Source organism: Calidris pugnax, unplaced genomic scaffold, assembly GCF_001431845.1.
Source record: "Calidris pugnax isolate Ruff unplaced genomic scaffold, ASM143184v1 scaffold30, whole genome shotgun sequence".
NCBI lineage: Eukaryota > Metazoa > Chordata > Aves > Charadriiformes > Scolopacidae > Calidris > Calidris pugnax.
In genome coordinates, this window is record NW_015090776.1 from 1,820,007 (window position 1) to 1,838,759 (window position 18,753).

The 18,753-nt window shown below is 40.3% G+C and overlaps 1 protein-coding gene across 1 annotated transcript in view; it reads left to right on the plus strand.

The window, feature by feature from the left end:
* The window catches only part of HMCN1 (hemicentin 1), a 223,243-nt gene that overhangs the window by 129,402 nt on the left and 75,088 nt on the right, over window positions 1–18,753 (plus strand). Inside the window, exons 45-56 of the mRNA XM_014946817.1 lie at window positions 308–589; window positions 1,856–2,023; window positions 4,693–4,806; window positions 8,192–8,278; window positions 8,712–8,903; window positions 9,661–9,834; window positions 11,511–11,624; window positions 13,049–13,194; window positions 15,241–15,391; window positions 16,114–16,317; window positions 17,363–17,476; window positions 18,490–18,677. Of these exons, the coding sequence (XP_014802303.1) occupies window positions 308–589; window positions 1,856–2,023; window positions 4,693–4,806; window positions 8,192–8,278; window positions 8,712–8,903; window positions 9,661–9,834; window positions 11,511–11,624; window positions 13,049–13,194; window positions 15,241–15,391; window positions 16,114–16,317; window positions 17,363–17,476; window positions 18,490–18,677 (1,934 nt within the window). The remainder of the gene's footprint in view (window positions 1–307; window positions 590–1,855; window positions 2,024–4,692; window positions 4,807–8,191; window positions 8,279–8,711; window positions 8,904–9,660; window positions 9,835–11,510; window positions 11,625–13,048; window positions 13,195–15,240; window positions 15,392–16,113; window positions 16,318–17,362; window positions 17,477–18,489; window positions 18,678–18,753) is intronic.

An 18,753-nucleotide genomic window follows, 5' to 3' on the forward strand; every position in this document is an offset into this window, starting at 1 on the left:
CTGGAGGGGAACAGATTTAGACTGGAGATGAGGAGAGGGTTCTTCACTGTGAGGGTGGTGGAGCACTGGAACAGGTTGCCCAGGGAGGTGGTTGAGGCCCCATCCCTGGAGATATTCAAGGAGAGGCTCGATGAGGCCCTGGGCAACCTGGTCTAGTTGGGGGTGTCCCTGCTGACTGTGGGGGGGTCGGACTAGATGACCTTTGGAGGTCCCTTCCAGCCTGGGCAATTCTATGATTCTATGATGATTCTATAAGATCCTGAAATGTAGCTTCCAGCTGACTTGTGTGTTTCATTTTCTCTCATAGTTCGACCAGTGATATTAAACAGTGGTAGCCACCCATCGGAAGTTGTCGTCACCCAGGGGAATGAAATTTCCTTGGAGTGCAAGGCACAGGGCATTCCAGAACCAGCCATAACGTGGATGAAGGACGGCCGTCTGCTGGTCAGTGGGAGGGACATAGCCATACTTCATGAGGGTCGCTTTCTTCAACTGAAAAATGCCCAGGTGTCAGACACTGGCCGCTATGTCTGCGTGGCTGCCAATGTGGCAGGGCTGTCTGACAGGAAATACGATTTAAATGTTCACGGTGAGTATGTGAAAAACAGGGCAGGCATAACAGAAACAAATGAGGCCTTTAAGTTCAACAAAGGATACCTAAGAAGTAGTTGTGTGGCTAAACGCACCATGTGGATCTATTGCAGGCTTTACGTGTGGTGCGGTTTCAGTTGCAGATCGGTGGGGGAGTTTCAACTGCATTGTTACAAAAATTCAAATCCAATTTTATAACTTTAAAGTTTTACCTCTGTCCCTGTTAATATCAATGCACCCCCAGTTGCTCCATCTCCTGAGAGGAGAAAACCAAGATATGGTGTAATTTTATACAGTATTGGAGTGGGTGTCATGGTGGGAAATATTCTATAGAAATCAAGGTTTAACCAAGAGCACTGTGCGAGGCCACTACCAGAGGAGAGTTACCTGAGGATAGCCAGTATCTCAAGTGACTGATTATCAGGTTCCCTCATTTTGCACAGTCAGGAGAATTTAAAGGTGGTACCTCCAACTATAATTAATCTCTATAATTTGACTTGATGGAATTGTTTGGAACATCACGTTACCTTATAACCACTGTACATACAATTTTTTACGCTTCATTGAACATTCATGTTTTACTGTGAAAGTAAACACAGGGATTTTCATTATTGAAAATGAGAGGCTAATAATTATTTATTAGTTCTATTTATGTATATTTTTTTATTTGGAATGCTTGCTGTACCGTGTTATCAAGCTTCTGGGTAGTAAAAAGAAACTTTAAACCTCCTCAGCCTACTCAGAGTGCTGGAGGGTGTTGGTCAGTTCTTGACCCCAGGCTTCATGTTCTAAAATATGAACTGTAGAAGTGCAAAACTACTTCCAAAGTGGAAATATTCTTACTCCTAGCAAAGAAAAGCTAAAAATAAATTTCTGGTAGTTATTTTAATAGGGGTTTGTTCTTTCCATTAGAAAAAACAGGTAATTCTGTCAGTGTTAGAATTTTCCCTAGTGTTTCATTAGATGCTGGAAATTATAATTAGCATAGAATGGACAGAACTACTATAAACTGTTGTTCACTAGGGGTCTTAAGCTGTAAAATAAAGGTAATAGAACTGATAGAATTTAATTTTAATTTTTCCATGCCGCTACACAGTAAGAAAGTGTCATTAATATATAGTATTAAATGTCTCAGTCTTGTAGTTTTTACTTGCCGAGTTTATCTTAGCTTCAGTGAATTATTATTTGGATGACAGGATATTTTGAGAGCAAAATGAATTTTTATTTGTTCTGAAATATGCCTTTTCTTTACTCTTTTCTGTAGTTCCCCCAAGCATTGCTGGTTATCTACAGATGCCTGAGAACATCAGCATTGTGGAGAAGAATCCCATATCTCTGGTTTGTGAAGCCTCAGGAATTCCCTTGCCATCAATAACATGGCTCAAGAACGGATGGCCTGTCACTTTGAACAACTCAATGAGAATCCTCTCAGGTAAAAAGCTGTTGGGTGTTTATTTTTTTTGGAAAAAGAAAAAAAAAAAGAAGGGGGTATACAAGGTGTTTCACATGAAAGAAGATTTAGTTTAATGATCTGTAAAGACAAGGAAAGAAGAGAAACTTACGCAATGCCAGGCTTTTCAGTAAATGGGCTCAGATTGGCCGGAGTGCCTGGTGAATTGCTAACGTAAACTTCTAAAGTTGCTACCAGACTTTATGAATATGGGCCAAACCCATGGTAACTATTTGGTCTGTGACATGGGACAAGCCATAATTCTGGCTGTTAGTGTTTGTTAGTCCAATGCTTATTTTCAGGAATATGTCAGATGGCAACATTGTCAGTGCTGTCACCCATACTGCATTAGCTTTCTCATTTGATTAGTTTTCTCTGCTGCTTCATCTTCACAGTTATTTTACCCTTTAAAGATAAAAAAATCTTTGAGAGAATGAATACGTATGACAGTAAACAAAACATGTCATTTCTGTGAGTCTGTATATAAAAAAAAAGGAAAACCTGTTCATGAGTTTCAGGAGTTAATGCATATAAATACTTCCTGGCCTTGGAGCTTACTGAATCTGATCTTCAGAATACCATAGGGGAGTGACTTGACTGGCAGCTGCAATGACAACCTTTGTGTTTAGGATAGAAAATTTAGTTAGGAGCCCTTGGGATTACAGAGGGAAAATGTGTACCAATCAGGTAATACATTTTGCATTGATTTCATGTGTCTGGGGAGTAGCTGCATGGAGTGCATAGAAGTCATTAAGTATCTGGTTATGACTGAGATGTATAGACAACAACTGAGATGTTTCTTTGATGTTGGGTTTGCGACTCACAGCTAGAAATCTCATGAAAATAAGTTTTGATGAAGCTTCTAATACTTTGACATAGCCACCATGCAAAGCCAAGCAATCCTACTGCATGGATACAGGAGAACTATCAGACAGGTAAAGGAACTGGAAGGTGTTTTGAGGCTCAGCTAAGACTGGATTTGAAGCTGGAATTTTTCGGGATTTCTTTCATCAGTGTAGCTTTTAGTCCTGTCTTCTGCTTTCCCTTTTTTACGTATGGTGCATGGAAAAAGGAGTGGGTGTCTGATTATTATCTGGTATAAATCTGACTACCTGAGTTGGTATGCATTGCTCTTTGTGCAAAGTTGCCATCAACAAAAATAATTTCTTCTGGGCTTGATTGTTTCTCTTCTGTCTGTTGATTTCTACACCCACACTAATATCACCACCTGGATTGCAGAGTCAGGAAGGGTGAGAGACAAAAAGATGTTTATTGTCTCTGAATATTAGCTGCAGTGGGAGTAGGGAAACAGGCCAGAATTCAGTGCTTTGTTTTCCAGCAAAGTTTGTGCTTTTGTGCAGTTTTTCAGAAAACTACACATTGTGGTAGTGAACTGTAACCTACAACATGGCATTCAGAATTTTATTTGTACTTGTACAGCTGTAAAAAACAAAAACCACCACCAACAACAAATTCCACCCCCTGCCCCCCCAGCCCGACTAATTTAAGAGGTAAAAGGCTTTGCCAAAGCAAGATTTTTGGTTCTGTTGATTGAAAACATACTTGGCATTGCAGATGATTTACATGTGTGGACGCGCTACTGGCAATTTTGAGTCTGTTAATTCAGATACAGTGCTGATGTTTCCTTTTGACGATGCTTCCTACATATCCTTTAGAAAAGAAGAGAAAAAAAAAATACCACCATACCCCATCTGCTTTCCTTGCAAACCATGCACTAGTTTTAAGAAGGAGAAAAGCTTTTCCTAAGTTTTAGCTAAATATAGAAAATGATATCCTGCCCTCAGCACTAGAGCCCTGGGTGTGCTGTGGTGTGCGGTACCCGAGAAAGTTACAGTCTCCTGCAGGCAGATATCGTTGTCATTTTGCTTCTTATATGGCTTTGTTCAGGGTGTGGATGGGCAAAGGGATCAGGGTGACATGAAGCTGCAAGAACTGAGCCTTCCTCAGTCTCACAGCACTCTCCCCAGCACATAGGATTCCTTGGGCAGAGGCACATCCTTTAACCAGGTCGGCAGTTTCTTCCCTCAAAGCACACGACCAGGAACATCAGTTTCTGGGATGTATCCGATAAGGAGACTGTGGATGTCACAGGGTCATGCTGATCAGGGAATTGTGTCTGCACTGTACCCCTGTGTGTTGTTTGAGCGACCTGTGTGGAGCAGGTTTGATTTTCTCTGCGCAAACTCCAGAGATGTGTCTTGAAGTTTTCACTAATTGTTCCCTTTGGTCTCTGACTTCCTCCAGAAATTCTCAGAAAATGTCTGGATGCCTCAAATTTCACTTAAATGTAATTTCTGGAGGAAACAAAGATGTGTCAGGGTAGTTTGGAAGTTACTGACTAGGAAGAATCCTACGATCCATGTTAAGCACAGATCTACAAGCACTGAGGAGCTGAGGGCCTGAGCAGACATACAGAAATGAGGGGAGTAGGACTAAGATCAGTCACTTTCTCTTACTGTTTGTTCAACAAAACCAGGCATGTTAAAAAAAAATAGACCACACTAAAAAAATGTACAGCTGTAAATTTAACCAAAGCATACAAAAAATTTAAGAGCTAGCACAGACAATTTGGGGGCATATTGGTTGGAGTAGGACTTCAATGATTGTATGTTTTTTGGGTTCCTCTTCAGGGGGCAGAACGCTGCGCTTGACACACACGAGTGTAGCTGATGAAGGTCTGTACACTTGTGTAGTGACCAACGCTGCAGGAGAAGCAAGGAAGGATTTTGACCTTTCTGTATTAGGTAAGTATGTAATAATTTCTGTTACAGTAGAAGAAGATAAGGAGGTCTACTGTACACTGCTGATATTTTAAAAATTATCCTGCCAAAACATATATCCTTGGCAAAAAAAAAAAAAAGTGCATTTCATAACGTGGTCAGAAATTCAGATTTTAAAGAGAAGTTACTTCTACATGTGAATTTGCTGTTTGTTTAGTTTTTAAAATTAAGATTCTTCAGGCATAATTTGGAGTAAACTGGCAGCTACTTCTGTTTTGTGGTTTATTTGTTTCTTTTCTGAGAAGGAATGATGTCAATGTAACTGGCTCTAGTTGTGTTGTTATTTCGGTCTGATCGAAGTCGGGGGGGGGATGCTGACAGCCGGCCTCTCATTCTCTCTTCTGTTTCTTGTTGCTCATAGCTTCACTCTCCCGTGGGCATGGTGAATAAGGTGAATCAGTCTATAGGTGGTCTGAAAAGGTAGGGGAGTTGCCTTTTCCTGGTCAGGTTAGTTTTCTGCCAAATGAGTTCTCTGCTGGTTCAGAGAGGCTCTGCACAGCCTATAAATGCCCGTATTGGTGAAAGGAAGATGATGAGAGTGAGTGGTCAGGGAAATAGTCCTAGAAGAGAAAACTAGAGCCCTGGGAAACTGTATGAAATTCATGTGAACCTGTTGCATCTCATCGGTGAAAGGAAGATGATGAGAGGGAGTGGTCAGGGAAATAGTCCTATTTCTTTTGGCACCAGCCTGAAATTAAGTAAAGAGAAAACTAGAGCCCTGGGAAACTGTATGAAATTCATGTGAACCTGTTGCATCTCATGCAGAAAGGTGCAGCCCTATATGATAATACTTATAATTAAAGCCAGCATTATTGTGCATCATTGGGTATAATATGCAGAGGTGAGTGGCATGATGGTAATAATCTGTTGCAACAAAGGTGTGAAAGGAAAGCCAAGACCAACAGGGAATTTAAACACTGGAGCTGGAATTTGGTTTTGCAAAATAGACATCTCTGGTCCAGTGGAAACCTTCAGTCAGTAGTGCCTTTGGTATTGTAAAGGATATAAATGAAGTGTGGTGATGGGTGATCATACAAACGTATTTAGACAGGGACTGGTACAGCAGGCTCTTCAGATGGTTATTTGGAACCATTAATGTGTAATTTAGTCACATTACTTACTTTTTTAAAGTGGTATTTTTCCCAGAAAATACTGGCTTTTAGTTTAGTAACTATTTGTTGTTTTTATCAATAATTATCAGGCCTGATGCAAACCTGCATTACTGTATATAATTTTCCTGTAAGTTTCTTGTCTCTAAGGTGCTCGGCGCTATCATCTTCCCTTGCCTTCAGCTGACTTAGGCATATTCAGCCTGTAAATGATAACTCGCATTCATGTCAGTTCATGTTTATTTGATGAGCTCATGGAAGTGTAAGTCTGGTAGAATGGAAAAGATGGATAAACACTGAAAAGCATTCATTGTTTTACTGTTTTCTTTGGAGGGTTTTAGTAGCAGGGTGTTTTCGAGGGTTCTGGGAATCTCTATTGCATAGGCTTTGTTTGCCTTGAACAAAAATGCTCAGTGAAGCTGATTTCAAGTGGGCTAAGTGGAAAATTCCATTGTTCAGTCTTCTCTTCCCTCCCCCTGGTAATTTCTTTGTCTTTCTAGAGGAAAGTTACTGGAATGTGGCCCGATAGCGACACAGAATATTCACCAGCTCGCTGTAAATAGGAACTGTAGAGAGACATCCCAGTTCTTCTCTAAATTGGTGTAGGAGTTGCAACAGGCAAGCCAGTTTGCATGGAGAGCTTGGTGTAATAAGCATAATATTTATATATTTGCAAAATGTTTTGTGTGGCTCTGTCGTATTTCTGAAATTAATATGTGTTGATGTCTTACTGTATTATTTTGGGGCCAAGGCAATGAATTGCTGTGCTTGTTCGTGAATAGTAACTTTTGGCCCGACTTAAAAGTTTATGATTTGAGGTTATATTTTCCCCCCATCTAATTCCTTTGCTAGTTGATGCGTCTTTGTCTCATCGCATTTGGACACTAGAACCCATACAAAAGTCTATTTTGGATTGCTTGTGCAGTCATAGCAGGAAATTTGATCATAATTGCATCACAAGTTGATGAGTGTGCCAGTACTGGCCACATCTTCCTGCATGCTAAATTCTAGTAACCCACATCTCACCATGTGTCCTCATCAGAGGCCAACTTTTAGCCACGCTGAAGTCAAGTGAGATGCAAGCCTCTTTCAATTTTTGTTTCCTTCTTCTCTCTAGTTTGTACCCTTCATTAGTATAAAACATTTGGTGTATTCTGCACATTATCGTGATTCTTATTTTTATAAAACTTCTGCTTCCAACTTAGTGGTAGATCACAAATAAGCTGCTGATTGTATTTTGCTTCTTCTCTCTTTAGGCCTTCTTTATAGGCTGAAAGTTTGAATTTTGTAGGATTATTAAAGCGTGGGATCTGGCTCACTACTCCAACATCTTTGGTACAAAAACTCCCAAAATCTCTAGATTGGGCTTTCTGTCTTATAACTATAGGCCTCCTTTTCAACCTGTTATACTCTATGCCTACTTCGATTTGTAATGCCATTTTCTTTTGGCCTGAATCTAAAAATGCCTATACTTTGGGAGAAATAGGTGATCAGAGCTCTTCAGTCAACACATTTGTAATCTGGCCTCACCTCATCCAGTAGCACATGAATCTGTGTAGTCCTGTTGACCAAGATTATTTGAAAACATCATCGAGCGGTGAACCATACAGTAAGAGTTTCCTTGTATTGAGTTAGCTGTTTGGGGTGTAGGAAGGTGTTTTAAGGGTAATGTTTTGTCTTACGTTTCCCTAGAGAAACAAGAAGATGTCCCTAGACCTATTTGTTCATCTGCCTATATGGAATTAGCTGTGTTTGCATAAAACACACGTGTATCTTTACACAGAATCCACTTGTTAGTAGTACACTGTATTGCTTTCAACATGCTGATAAGGGAAAAAAACCCTATAGTATATGAATAGACAAGATGACTTTTTTTTTTAAATAGATCAGTACTAACCATACTCAGAAATATTGCCTTACAGACCATACTCCTCAGCACCCTGAGTGTATCTCTAGCTCTGAAGACGAAGTGAGGCGAGTACTTGATGGGTCTGTCATCCTCCCTTGCCTTTTGTGTGGGCTTGTGTGACGAAGGGGTGCAGAACAGTCCATGTCTGTTGTCCAGGCAGGGTAGCTCTGCAGTGTCTCACATCTGGACCCATTTCTGGTGGACCTGAGCCATTCATAGATTGATGTGATTAAGGGAAGCATTTGCTGAGATACAGCCTGAGTGTGTCTTTGTTGTATTAAAACTGGTTGCAAGTAATACTTCCTGATGTTGTTGTCTTGTCTATTTGCAGTGCCTCCAAGGATTGTGGGTGAAAATAAATTGGAAGATGTAAAAGTGAAAGAGAAGCACAGAGTTACCCTAACATGTGAAGTGATAGGTAAAACTATACAATATTTCTTATCTTTGCTGATTAGACCCATAGTGTCCCATCATCATTGGTTCTGAGTAGCGTGTCTTTAATGGAATTTTCAGTTCAGTGGAATTTTTAAATTTAAAATTAGCCTAGAATTAACCTAGAATTAGGTGCTTATAGCAGGACTAAGCACTCCTTTGTCTAAAGGTTGCATAAAATATAACCAAGAGGATAGTTGCTGTGCTAATTCTTCTCTAAAGGCCTGTGGAATTTAAGAGGAGGTGTATATTACTTCAGGAGATTCAAATACTTTAGAATATGTATTCCAAAACATCTCCCTAAAGGATGTGTTTTTAAAAGGGCATCTGAGACTGTATTTTTGTGTTTTTCAGATATCTTGGCATATCCTAGAGACTGTGCAACAACTAATATTTGCAATTTTATTTACTCCATTAAGGAAACCCTGTACCACAGATCACCTGGTTGAAGAACGGGCAATCTCTAACTGAGGATGAAGATCACAAGTTTCTGTCCAGTGGACGTTTCCTGCAAATCGAGAATGCTCAAGTGACTGACACAGGGAGATACACATGTATTGCATCCAATACAGCTGGAGATAAGAGCAAAAGTTACAGTCTTAACGTACTTGGTAAGACAGCTGGGCTGGCTCTTGCAGGGAAAATATTCATCTCAGGAAAAAACAGATAATCACATTGGAATTTTATAGTACTTTAATTACAGCAATGCATAAGTTGCCTGTCTACAATTAAAATCTTGTAGCTTAGTAATTGGTAAATAATAGTAGTTTAACAGAAACAACAGTTCTGTGCTTTAGACAATATAGAGCTAGGAAATGCGGCACTGTAACGGGACGTTGTCCGTATGGAATGAGCAGGACAGTGCATTGGCTTCTTGTAATTCAAGGAAGGAGTGTCTGCAGAGCACTTCAGATTGTGATCTCTTCATAAAAGCTGAAACCATCTGCAGTTGTTGTGTTTTTTTTTTTTTTTTCCCATGACAGTGATTGCATAACCAAATGCAAACAATGGCAAGTTTGTTTTCCACATCCTCATTTCCTAGGCTCATGCCTCCTACCGATCTGCTGCTCACAGGATCATCAAGCAGTGGGTCTGCCAGCAGCTACGCAAGAAGCAGTGGCTGGCTTCCTGGTGACCTGTGTTTGACAAAGGCTAAGGGTGGATGGATTCCACTGACATGGGTTTACTGTTGAGCTAAGGACAAAACATAAACCCGTGAATGTTGGCCTAGTGCTGGGTTTCCATCCGCCCTGTAGGAATGCCTCCCAGCTATTTAAGGCTGCAACCGGATTCCTAGACTGGACAGGGAACAGAAAATTGGCTTCTCATAGAGGTCCTTCCTCTGGTTAACGATTCTGTTGTTTCTAGTGTCTCCAACCATTGTGGGTGCAGACGGCCATGGAAATACAGAAGATGTCACTGTTATCCTCAACAGCCCAACGTCGCTGGTTTGTGAGGCATATTCCTATCCTCCAGCTACAATCACCTGGCTGAAAGATGGTAATCCTTTAGAATCAAACAGAAATATCCGCATTTTGCCAGGTAAATTTTTGTTGTTATTGAGAAATAACACTTAATTCTTTCATTTTTTAGTTTCCTGTTATAGATTTTTTTGAAAACTCAAAGGATATTTTTCTATTAATTGCAATGCTTGTACTTTTGCAGCACTTCCCATTCTGATATTTTTGAAGCGCTTCGCAATTAACTGATTATATACTTGTATTTTAATTGTATTCAGGTATTTATCCTTTTTTTCTTTAAAGCGAAATGATGGCAAACAAGTTAATTGGAGTTAATAATGAATGTAAAGAAGTTGAAATTAAGTGTGGAAATTAGACGGAGATATAAACAACATAAGTAAAAAAAAAAATGAGGTGGCATTTTTTCTTGGTCATTAGAATTTTGCCATTTTTAATTTGTGGAGTAACTCTTACCTAGCACAGCTATGGTGGGGGAAAACAGGAACAAGCTTCACTGGTAACACTGATGTAACGTAGATGAACAAGTACTTTGGCATCGCTGACTGCAAGTGTTCAGAGGAAGAATGAGTTGATATTGGTAGTGAGGAACTGAATTACTACATAGGGGGACAATTTCTAGAAATGCAGTCTGAAAAGAGCTGAAGCCAAATTAAATAGTGACTCATTTCTGAGAATGCAGACAGGATAAATAAACAGGATACTATGGGAAGGAAACTGATGGATGTCAGATTTGTAGAGGCCACCTGAAGTCGTAAATCCTATTGATCCATTCATGTTTACACTTCTCACAGGGTAGCTGTTGCTTCTGTCCATTCTCCAGAGGGAGTGAAGGACCTCTTTCAGATGAAGTACTGCACTGGAACAGAAAGGCAGTGCAGAGACTCACATCCACCCCTCTGTGTTGAATAGACTCTTTTTGCCAGCCTTACCGCTGCCTCCTTTCCCTTTGTCTGTGAATGAAGTGCAGAACCCAAAACGGGTTCTAGGGAAAGATGGTGAGGGGTCTGGAGAATAAGTCTTATGAGGAGAGGCTGAGGGAGCTGGGGTTATTCAGCCTGGAGAAGAGGAGGCTGAGGGGAGACCTTATTGCTCTCTACAACTCCCTGAAAGGAGGGTGTAGAGAGATGGGGGTCGGTCTCTTCTCTCAAGTCACAGGTGACAGGACGAGAGGAAATGGCCTCAAGTTGCGCCAGGGGAGGTTCAGGCTGGATATTAGGAAAATTTTTTTCACTGAAAGGGTTCTCAGCCATTGGAATGGGCTGCCCAGGGAGGTGGTTGAGGCCCCATCCCTGGAGGTGTTCAAAAGACGGGTTGATGTAGTGCTGGGAGGTCTGGTTTAGTGATGATGCTCCTTGTTTGTTGTGTGGGTGTCTATTTTTGTCAGTTAGGTTGACGGTTGGACAAGATGATCTTTGAGGTCCCTTCCAACCTAGAAGATTCTGTGATTCTGTGATAATGTTTTCCTGTCTAAATATCTTCAAGAAATTTCTCGTACAGAACTACGTTAACAAATTTTCTGAGAATCTGTAGGCGACAGGAGTTGTGATCTAAAGCACTCCTGCAAATGATGCACTCATTTATTACACAGTGTACATGGCGGTAAGCAATCAGTTTTTCATGCATATCTAAGGCCACAGTTTAGACCCAAGCATTGAAAATATGCTGCAGAAACTATTTATATAATTGGGAAGCAAGAGTATAATGTCGATGCTATTAAAGAATGATGTCTTTTGGCAGGTGGCCGAACCCTGCAGATCCTAAATGCACAGGAGGACAACGCTGGAAGATATACCTGTATAGCCACAAATGAGGCTGGAGAAACTTTGAAGCACTATGAGATGAAAGTCTACAGTATGGAAATACTTCCACATTTTTAAACTATTCTTTGTGTCTTGTGTTCTTCCATTTTTTTCCCCTTTGCAGTGTTACCTATGCTGGTGAATACAAGAATTTCTGTTAGTAGCTTTGTTTAGCAAACATCTGCATTAGCTCATGACATTTCTAGTGTCTCTCTTCAAAGCAAAGTTTGCTATTGCATCCTATACAAATGCTGCTGTTGGGCTCAAAGTCTGTGCCACCCAGGGAAAGGCATTTAAGAAATGCTGAACTCCATTTTCTTCTGAAATGCTTAGTTGGTAATGATTTGCCAATCAGATGAGTGCAGCGCAATGGGAGATGTGAGCAGGGAATCTCGTGAGCAAAGAAACTATTTTAGAAGAAAAGGAGGGGCGGGGGACCTGTAACATCTAATAAGAAACTTTTCTTGAGTAAGGTAAAACAGGAGGATACTATTTTTATATCCTTCCATAAAATATCATATGCACAAAAGCTTTGGCATTCAAGGCTTCCTGTCAGGACATTGTCCTTTGAATATCTGTGCTTAATACTCTATTTTAATGCTCAAACTCTTCATTATAGGCTCAGTCAAGCATAATTTTTCATCTTTTTTTTTTAATTTATTTCCTAGTCTGAATTGGAGTTTGATTTGCTCCCTCACAGTACCCGTACTGTTATTTTAATTACACTAAGTCCCTAATAAGGCCACATTGGATTTGGAATAATGAGAACATGACAAAAGAGTTCATTATTGAAGTATGGTTATGTAGCAACATAAAGCCCTCCCCCCCCCCAATGCCATTGCAGCTGTCAGTTATTATGGTACTGTAAGTATTACGGAGAACTTCAAATTTCCCTTTGAAAAAAGAATGGAAAATGCTTTGAAAGCATTTAAAGTAATTAAAAGATATTATGAGACCAGGGTGGGAGGTAGTTTAAGAATTTTGAAATGTTCTAGTTTTATTCTGATTGAGAAGGAAATCAGATTTTGCAACACTGCGATTTCAGTGGAATGGAAATGTTGAGTTTTGACCAGCTACTTTGAGTGGGGACTTCAGTTCAAACATGTGTTTCCGAGCATATTAGTTTCCATTGAAATGCTTTTTAATGACTGCAGTACACTGAATGTTACGGAATTCAAACCAAACACATAATTAAGTACTATAGCCAGGTAAGTCTACAGTCAAGTTTGCATGTCTAAAACTGTTAAACGCAGTTTTATGTATTTTTATATATAATATATATAGTAAAAGTAGTTTAAAATACGTATATATATAAAAATACAAATTGGGCTATGGGGAGGAGGCAGATTATAGGGGGAATGCAGTTGCTTTCTCTGAGGTTATCATGCAGGTTTTCACTTTGTCCAGTTAATTTTGAAGTGCTGCATAAAGCAGTAGGTCATGAAAGTTCCTCTCGCTCTCTTTGTTTTTGTGCAGTTCCACCCACCATTAACAAAGGGGATATCTCAGGGATGGGTCTGTCCCCGAAAGAAGTGAAGATCAAAGTAAACCACAGCCTGACCCTGGAGTGTGAAGCTCATGCCATTCCTGCTGCTGCCATCAGCTGGTACAAGGATGGACAGGCCAGTCACTAACTTAACTCCTTCTAATGGGTGGATTTCATGCAGAAACAACTGTGTATTCACTGTCAGTATTAATGAATGTTCACACAGTGTAACAGGCTCATTTGCACTGCTGAAGTCAGTGGGAAGTCATCTTCCCATCGTGCTACTATCAGGATCAACTGTCGTGCATCTTAGGATGCTTGCTGTTGGCCAGGCCTCCACAAATTGGCACCCTTGCTTTTTTGTGAGTGCTTAGCAGTGCCACTGAGGAGACATTGGTTTCCAGGGGCTACCACTGGCCTGTGCTTTAAGGGGGGAGGGCCCTGCCTATCAGCAGCGTCCCATGGTATGACCACATGTCCTTTGGCTGTTGCATGAAGTCCCTAAAGGCCCCGTTAATAGAACGGCCCCATGCTTGGTTCCTCTAAGTGCTGAGAGAGCCTCCAACATTGTTCTGGCAGAGCTCGCAAAGCCACAAAAACATCTAGATCCTCTGCGAGGGGGAGCGAGGCGCGGTTCCTGCCACACGCAGGCTTCACAACAACATCTGTCTGGAGGAGAAATGGTTTTGAAGGGCAACGCCACAGGATCCTACTGATGTGCAGTCTGCTGGGGGCTGTCTATAAATAAGAAAGAAACAGTGCAGCTCTTTTTAAGAAAAGAGAATAGAATCTCTTGCTTTAGCTGTTCTTGGTAGGCCACTTACCATGTGGTAGACTGTTGCACCCCTCAGCTGGACCAGCTCCTCCTGGATTTACCGAGCCTGCAGAAACAGCCTGGAGTCACAGGACAGACTATTACACGTCCTCTGATTCAAGTACATGCTGTACTTCTAGGATCTCCTGGGTGTACTGATTGTGGTTGTATGGCCAATGAAAAATTATGTTGGGGGGAGTTGAAGAAAGACAGTGGCTATAAGCAGCACTGTCAGAGCAGCAGGTCTTTCTTAGATTGGTCCTGAGTAAATATCTTTCGCTTACATCCATGGACTAAATTAATTGTCCCCTGCAGGCCAGGAGTTCAGTGCTGACTCCCTAATGTGTTCCATTTTCATTATTGGGAGATACAGATGGCACAAGTTTTGAATGTCTCCGGAGAGGGAGACTCCACCATCTTCTTGGGCAGCCTGGTCCAGGGCTCTGCCACCATCAAAGTAAAGAAGTTCCTCCTCATGTTTAGATGGAACTTCTTATACTCAAGTTTGTGCCCGTTTCCTCTTGTTGTATCCCTGGGCACCACTGATAAAAGACCAGCCCCATCCTCTTGACACCCTCCCTTCGCACCATCTCCTTGTTGAGCAGCAGATCCTAGTGGTTTTGTGGCTGTAGGGTGAGTTAGATTGAGTTGTTCAACTCATAGAAGAAAACTATTAGTTTTACAAGTGTAGGCTTTCCATCGGCTCGTTGACTTGGCCAGTGACTTCAGGGGTTGAATTGGCCTGATTTAATCAGATGTCATGATGGCCCTTGCCTCATGGGGATGGCATTGCTCCTTTCAGCAGCAACTTGCAGCTGAGGTTAGGAGTGACGTAGAACCACATCCTCCAAGGAGACCAGCTACCAAGATCAGAAAGGTGAAGATGCAGACTGTGAAAAGGAAACTGTCTCCAGGATTTTGGAGCTTGATCACATTTACTCCGTGAGGAAAAGCTTTTGATCTGAGGGAAAGGAGGAGCAGATGAGAGAAGAGCTGAGCTGCAGCGGCACCTGTGGCCACCTGTGGGCCAAGGCTGCCATCCCAGGAGCACCTACTTTATGACTGTGTCCTAAGTGGTGACTCTCAGTAATTTAGTGTCCTAAGCAACTGCTCTCTTTGCATAGATTGAAAGTGGGCCTTATTGGATGCGTTAACAAAAATTGAAGGGTGTTCTGTTGGTAGTGGTGTTACTGCAGAGGAAATGCCATAACGACAATATGCTCTTTCTCCCAGTATATTGCCTTAGGAAGGATTTTGAAACAACCTGAATTTGAGCAGGAGAGATGGCTTCATATTACTTCCAGAAATATGGCTATTTCTAGTGTATGTTTTGCCAAATGTTAATTTCCATATAATATTGCGTTACAGCCGCTTAAACCAGATGATCATGTCATTGTCCAAGGTAGCGGCCGTACTCTGCAAATTAAGGAAGCTCAAATATCAGACACTGGTCGTTACACTTGTCTGGCATCCAACATTGCTGGGGAGGATGAGCTGGAATTTGATGTAAATATACAAGGTAAACAGAATTCAGATAATAAAATTCTTCTGTTAGCCTCCTTTTCTAGTGTTCTGGGATGTTGAAATTCTGTATAATTTTGTATGCTTTACACCTGCTTGGTGTAATCCAGTGCTTTTGTGTTTTGCATGATTTTTATTTCGTATATATTTTCCTCATCTTTAAGAAATACAGTATTTGATTATTATTTCTTTCATGTTTTGTGACATATGCAGTGTTTCTGGAGTCAGTGGAACGACATAGCAATGCTGATCTTCCTCTACATAAATAAGTTTGAATTTAGCTTAAACTAATATGTCATATTTTATTTATCTGCATAGAGTGGTACGTAGAGGCCCCAGACAGAAGCATTCTGTTGGCCTACACACTGTGTGTAAATACAAGAAAACAATCATTAGTCATTTCTGAAAATTTAGACAAAATTAGAACTTGAGTTAAACCAGATATCTTACTATTTAAGTACTATTGTTGATGAATACCCTCTGTGTTTTGTTGTCATTATTGCTCTTCAGAAAACATTTAGTAGATTGCTCAATTGTTCATTTTGATGAAAGGAACTAGAATTTTCCTGGCTAATATAAATTGGGGGGAGGCATTAATTTAATACCCCAAATTTTTATTGCTGCTATTTAACAACAATTACAGTATCTTCTCATTTCTTGACTTGAAAACTCGCTATTTCTGCTGTAAAATTCTAACATTTTTCCCCTCCTTTGTTGTAGTTCCTCCTAGTTTCCAAAAACCTTATAAGGAATGGGAAGCTGGTAACACAGTTGATACGGGAAGAGGTGGAGAAAGCAAAGATGTGATTGTCAACAATCCCCTGTCACTGTACTGTGAGACCAATGCTGTTCCTCCTCCTGTTCTTACATGGTATAAAGATGGCTACCCCCTGAGCTCTAGTGAGAAAGTACTAATATTACCAGGTGCGTGTTAAGATGTCACTCTCTGACCTTAAGAAATGGTGTTAATGCTAGTATTTGTGTAGTAATAAATATTTCCCCTTCAAACCACTGCATTAGTATTCTTTTCAGACTTTCTTGACTGGAAATGTTTTTTTTCCAGTCGTTGGACTTAAGCTGTTTCCTTCTTTCATTTAAAAGTAGTCCCTAAAATGGTGTGAATGTGACTATTTATCTTTCATATGATGTGTTGCAAAATAAAATACAGTGATGCCTTCTCTCTGACGGTTTCCTGATTTATTTTCTTATTATTAAGTTTTGCTTAAGCAAAATCATAATTGGAGTAGAAAAAATGTCTTAACCAGGGAGTGAGGCATGGAAGTAATGTTTCTAGCAGAAAAATGGCCATGAGCTCTTACTTAACCACATATGGGAACAGGACAGAAGTGGCCATAATGCTGAGAGTACAAAAAGGGAGCCTTTCTGTACAGACAAAGAAGGTTTCAGAAGAAGGGCAGTGTTGGGGATATTGTCATTTTGTCTACCTATTGCTCATTTATTGGAAGACCAATGACAACCACTCCCAAAATGTATTCCTAGTATGCCCTCTCTTTCTGCAGGTATTAATGTGGCTATGCCTTACACGAGGAATAGAGTGAAAAGTAAAAATAATATGTACCTATAAGCTTCAGAAGTGACTTTTTAAAGTTTGCAATAGCTTTAAAAGAATATTTATGTGCTTTTATTTCCTTTTGCCTATTAGTTCTCTGTCACCTTCCTGAGAAATATTTACACTTTTGATTGAAGAATAATGTCTGGCTGCATATATTATTCCTTTCTGTGGAATTAATTACTCTTTTCTAACATTTCAGTATGAACGTTGCTGAATTCCAAGTATCTGCCAGCAGAAAAAGCCGCTAGGCAATAAAAGTCTTTAGTTAGTTATAATTCAGAACAAATGCTGACCATTCATGAATTTGCTTGCTCAGGTCTCTAGTGAAATGTGGTGCGGGAATGATGGAAACTGCTTGATGCTGCATTTAAATCTTGAATGGATTTTTCTGTCCAGGAGGCCGAGTGTTGCAGATTCCACGGGCACAGCCCGAAGATGCTGGGAGATACATGTGTGTGGCGGTAAACGAAGCTGGGGAGGATTCCATTCATTACGATGTCCGCGTGCTCTGTGAGCTTTCCTGCTTTCCTTTTTCTTTTTAATGGCCAAAAAAAAAAAAAAGTTATTTGGAAACTAATGAACCATTATAGTTCAGGTTTACTTAATGTTCTTAAAATTTGTAAGTTCTGCATGTTGTAAACTATTAAATTAATGTGTTTATACAAGGTGTTAGAATTTTGTAGAAACATACAGAATTGCATGAAAATAGTGTTGATGTTGTTAGTTCAGTATGTTTTCACGTTAATCATTATAGGAATTCAATTGAGTTATCCCTGTCACACTTCACCAGAAAGAAAATTATACATAAATTTTTTTTTTTATGTATATATGTATTTTTTATATGTATATATGTATTTTTTATACCAAGGCTTTTGCCTTGGTATCCCTTGTTCCCTATCCAGTTTCCAGTTAAAAATTCTTACCTACTGGACTTTTCTCTCTCCTTATTTCGGTCACTGTTTTCTAAAAAGCCAGCAAAACTCCCAAAGGTGTAAGGGAATTGTTGATTTACCTCACCTGCTGAACACCTGCAGAGTCTGTTTTGTATGAACTGTTTACAAACATTGCACAGAAATCTTTTGTGTGCTGCTTGCATTGTTTGTTGATGTACACAAGGTTTTTGCCTTGGGAAACACTTCTTTACCTCTATTTCTGTATCTTCCACTGAAAACACTGATTTATTGTTAGGAAGAGGGCCTGCCTTGGAAATCCTCTTTTGTTCTGGCAGCAAAGAACATGATGGACTAGCTGGAAAATGGGTTTTCACCTCCACTTCTTTATGGCTGTTGTGAATAAGCATATTTCTCCTGCAGTCTCTCGAGTTATGTGGCTTTGTTCCAGCTGAACTACACTTGAGATTTGATTATCTTTCACTGTATTCACTGAAGATTTCACTACTTTCTTATAAGAACCTGATCTAAAAGATTGGTGGGCAGTCTTAAAAAAAAAAACCAACCAAAACCCAAAAACTACTGGGAGATAACTAAGTCCCAGTATTCTTGTCATGTTTTCCTCTTCTGTAGTACCACCATCCATCAGTGGAGCTGATGGGGAGCTGCCTGAAGAAGTGACTGTGCTTGTGAACCAGGTTGCGGTGATGGACTGTGTTGCAAGTGGGAGCCCTTCTCCAAGTATTACCTGGCAAAAGGATGGCCACCTCCTAGCAGAAGATGACAAACACACGTTTTTGTCCAATGGAAGGAGGTTAGAGGTAGGTCTTAGTGAATAACAGATTTTTAGCACCGCAAACACGAGCCTTCCAGAAAGACAAAACTGTTTAGATTTGC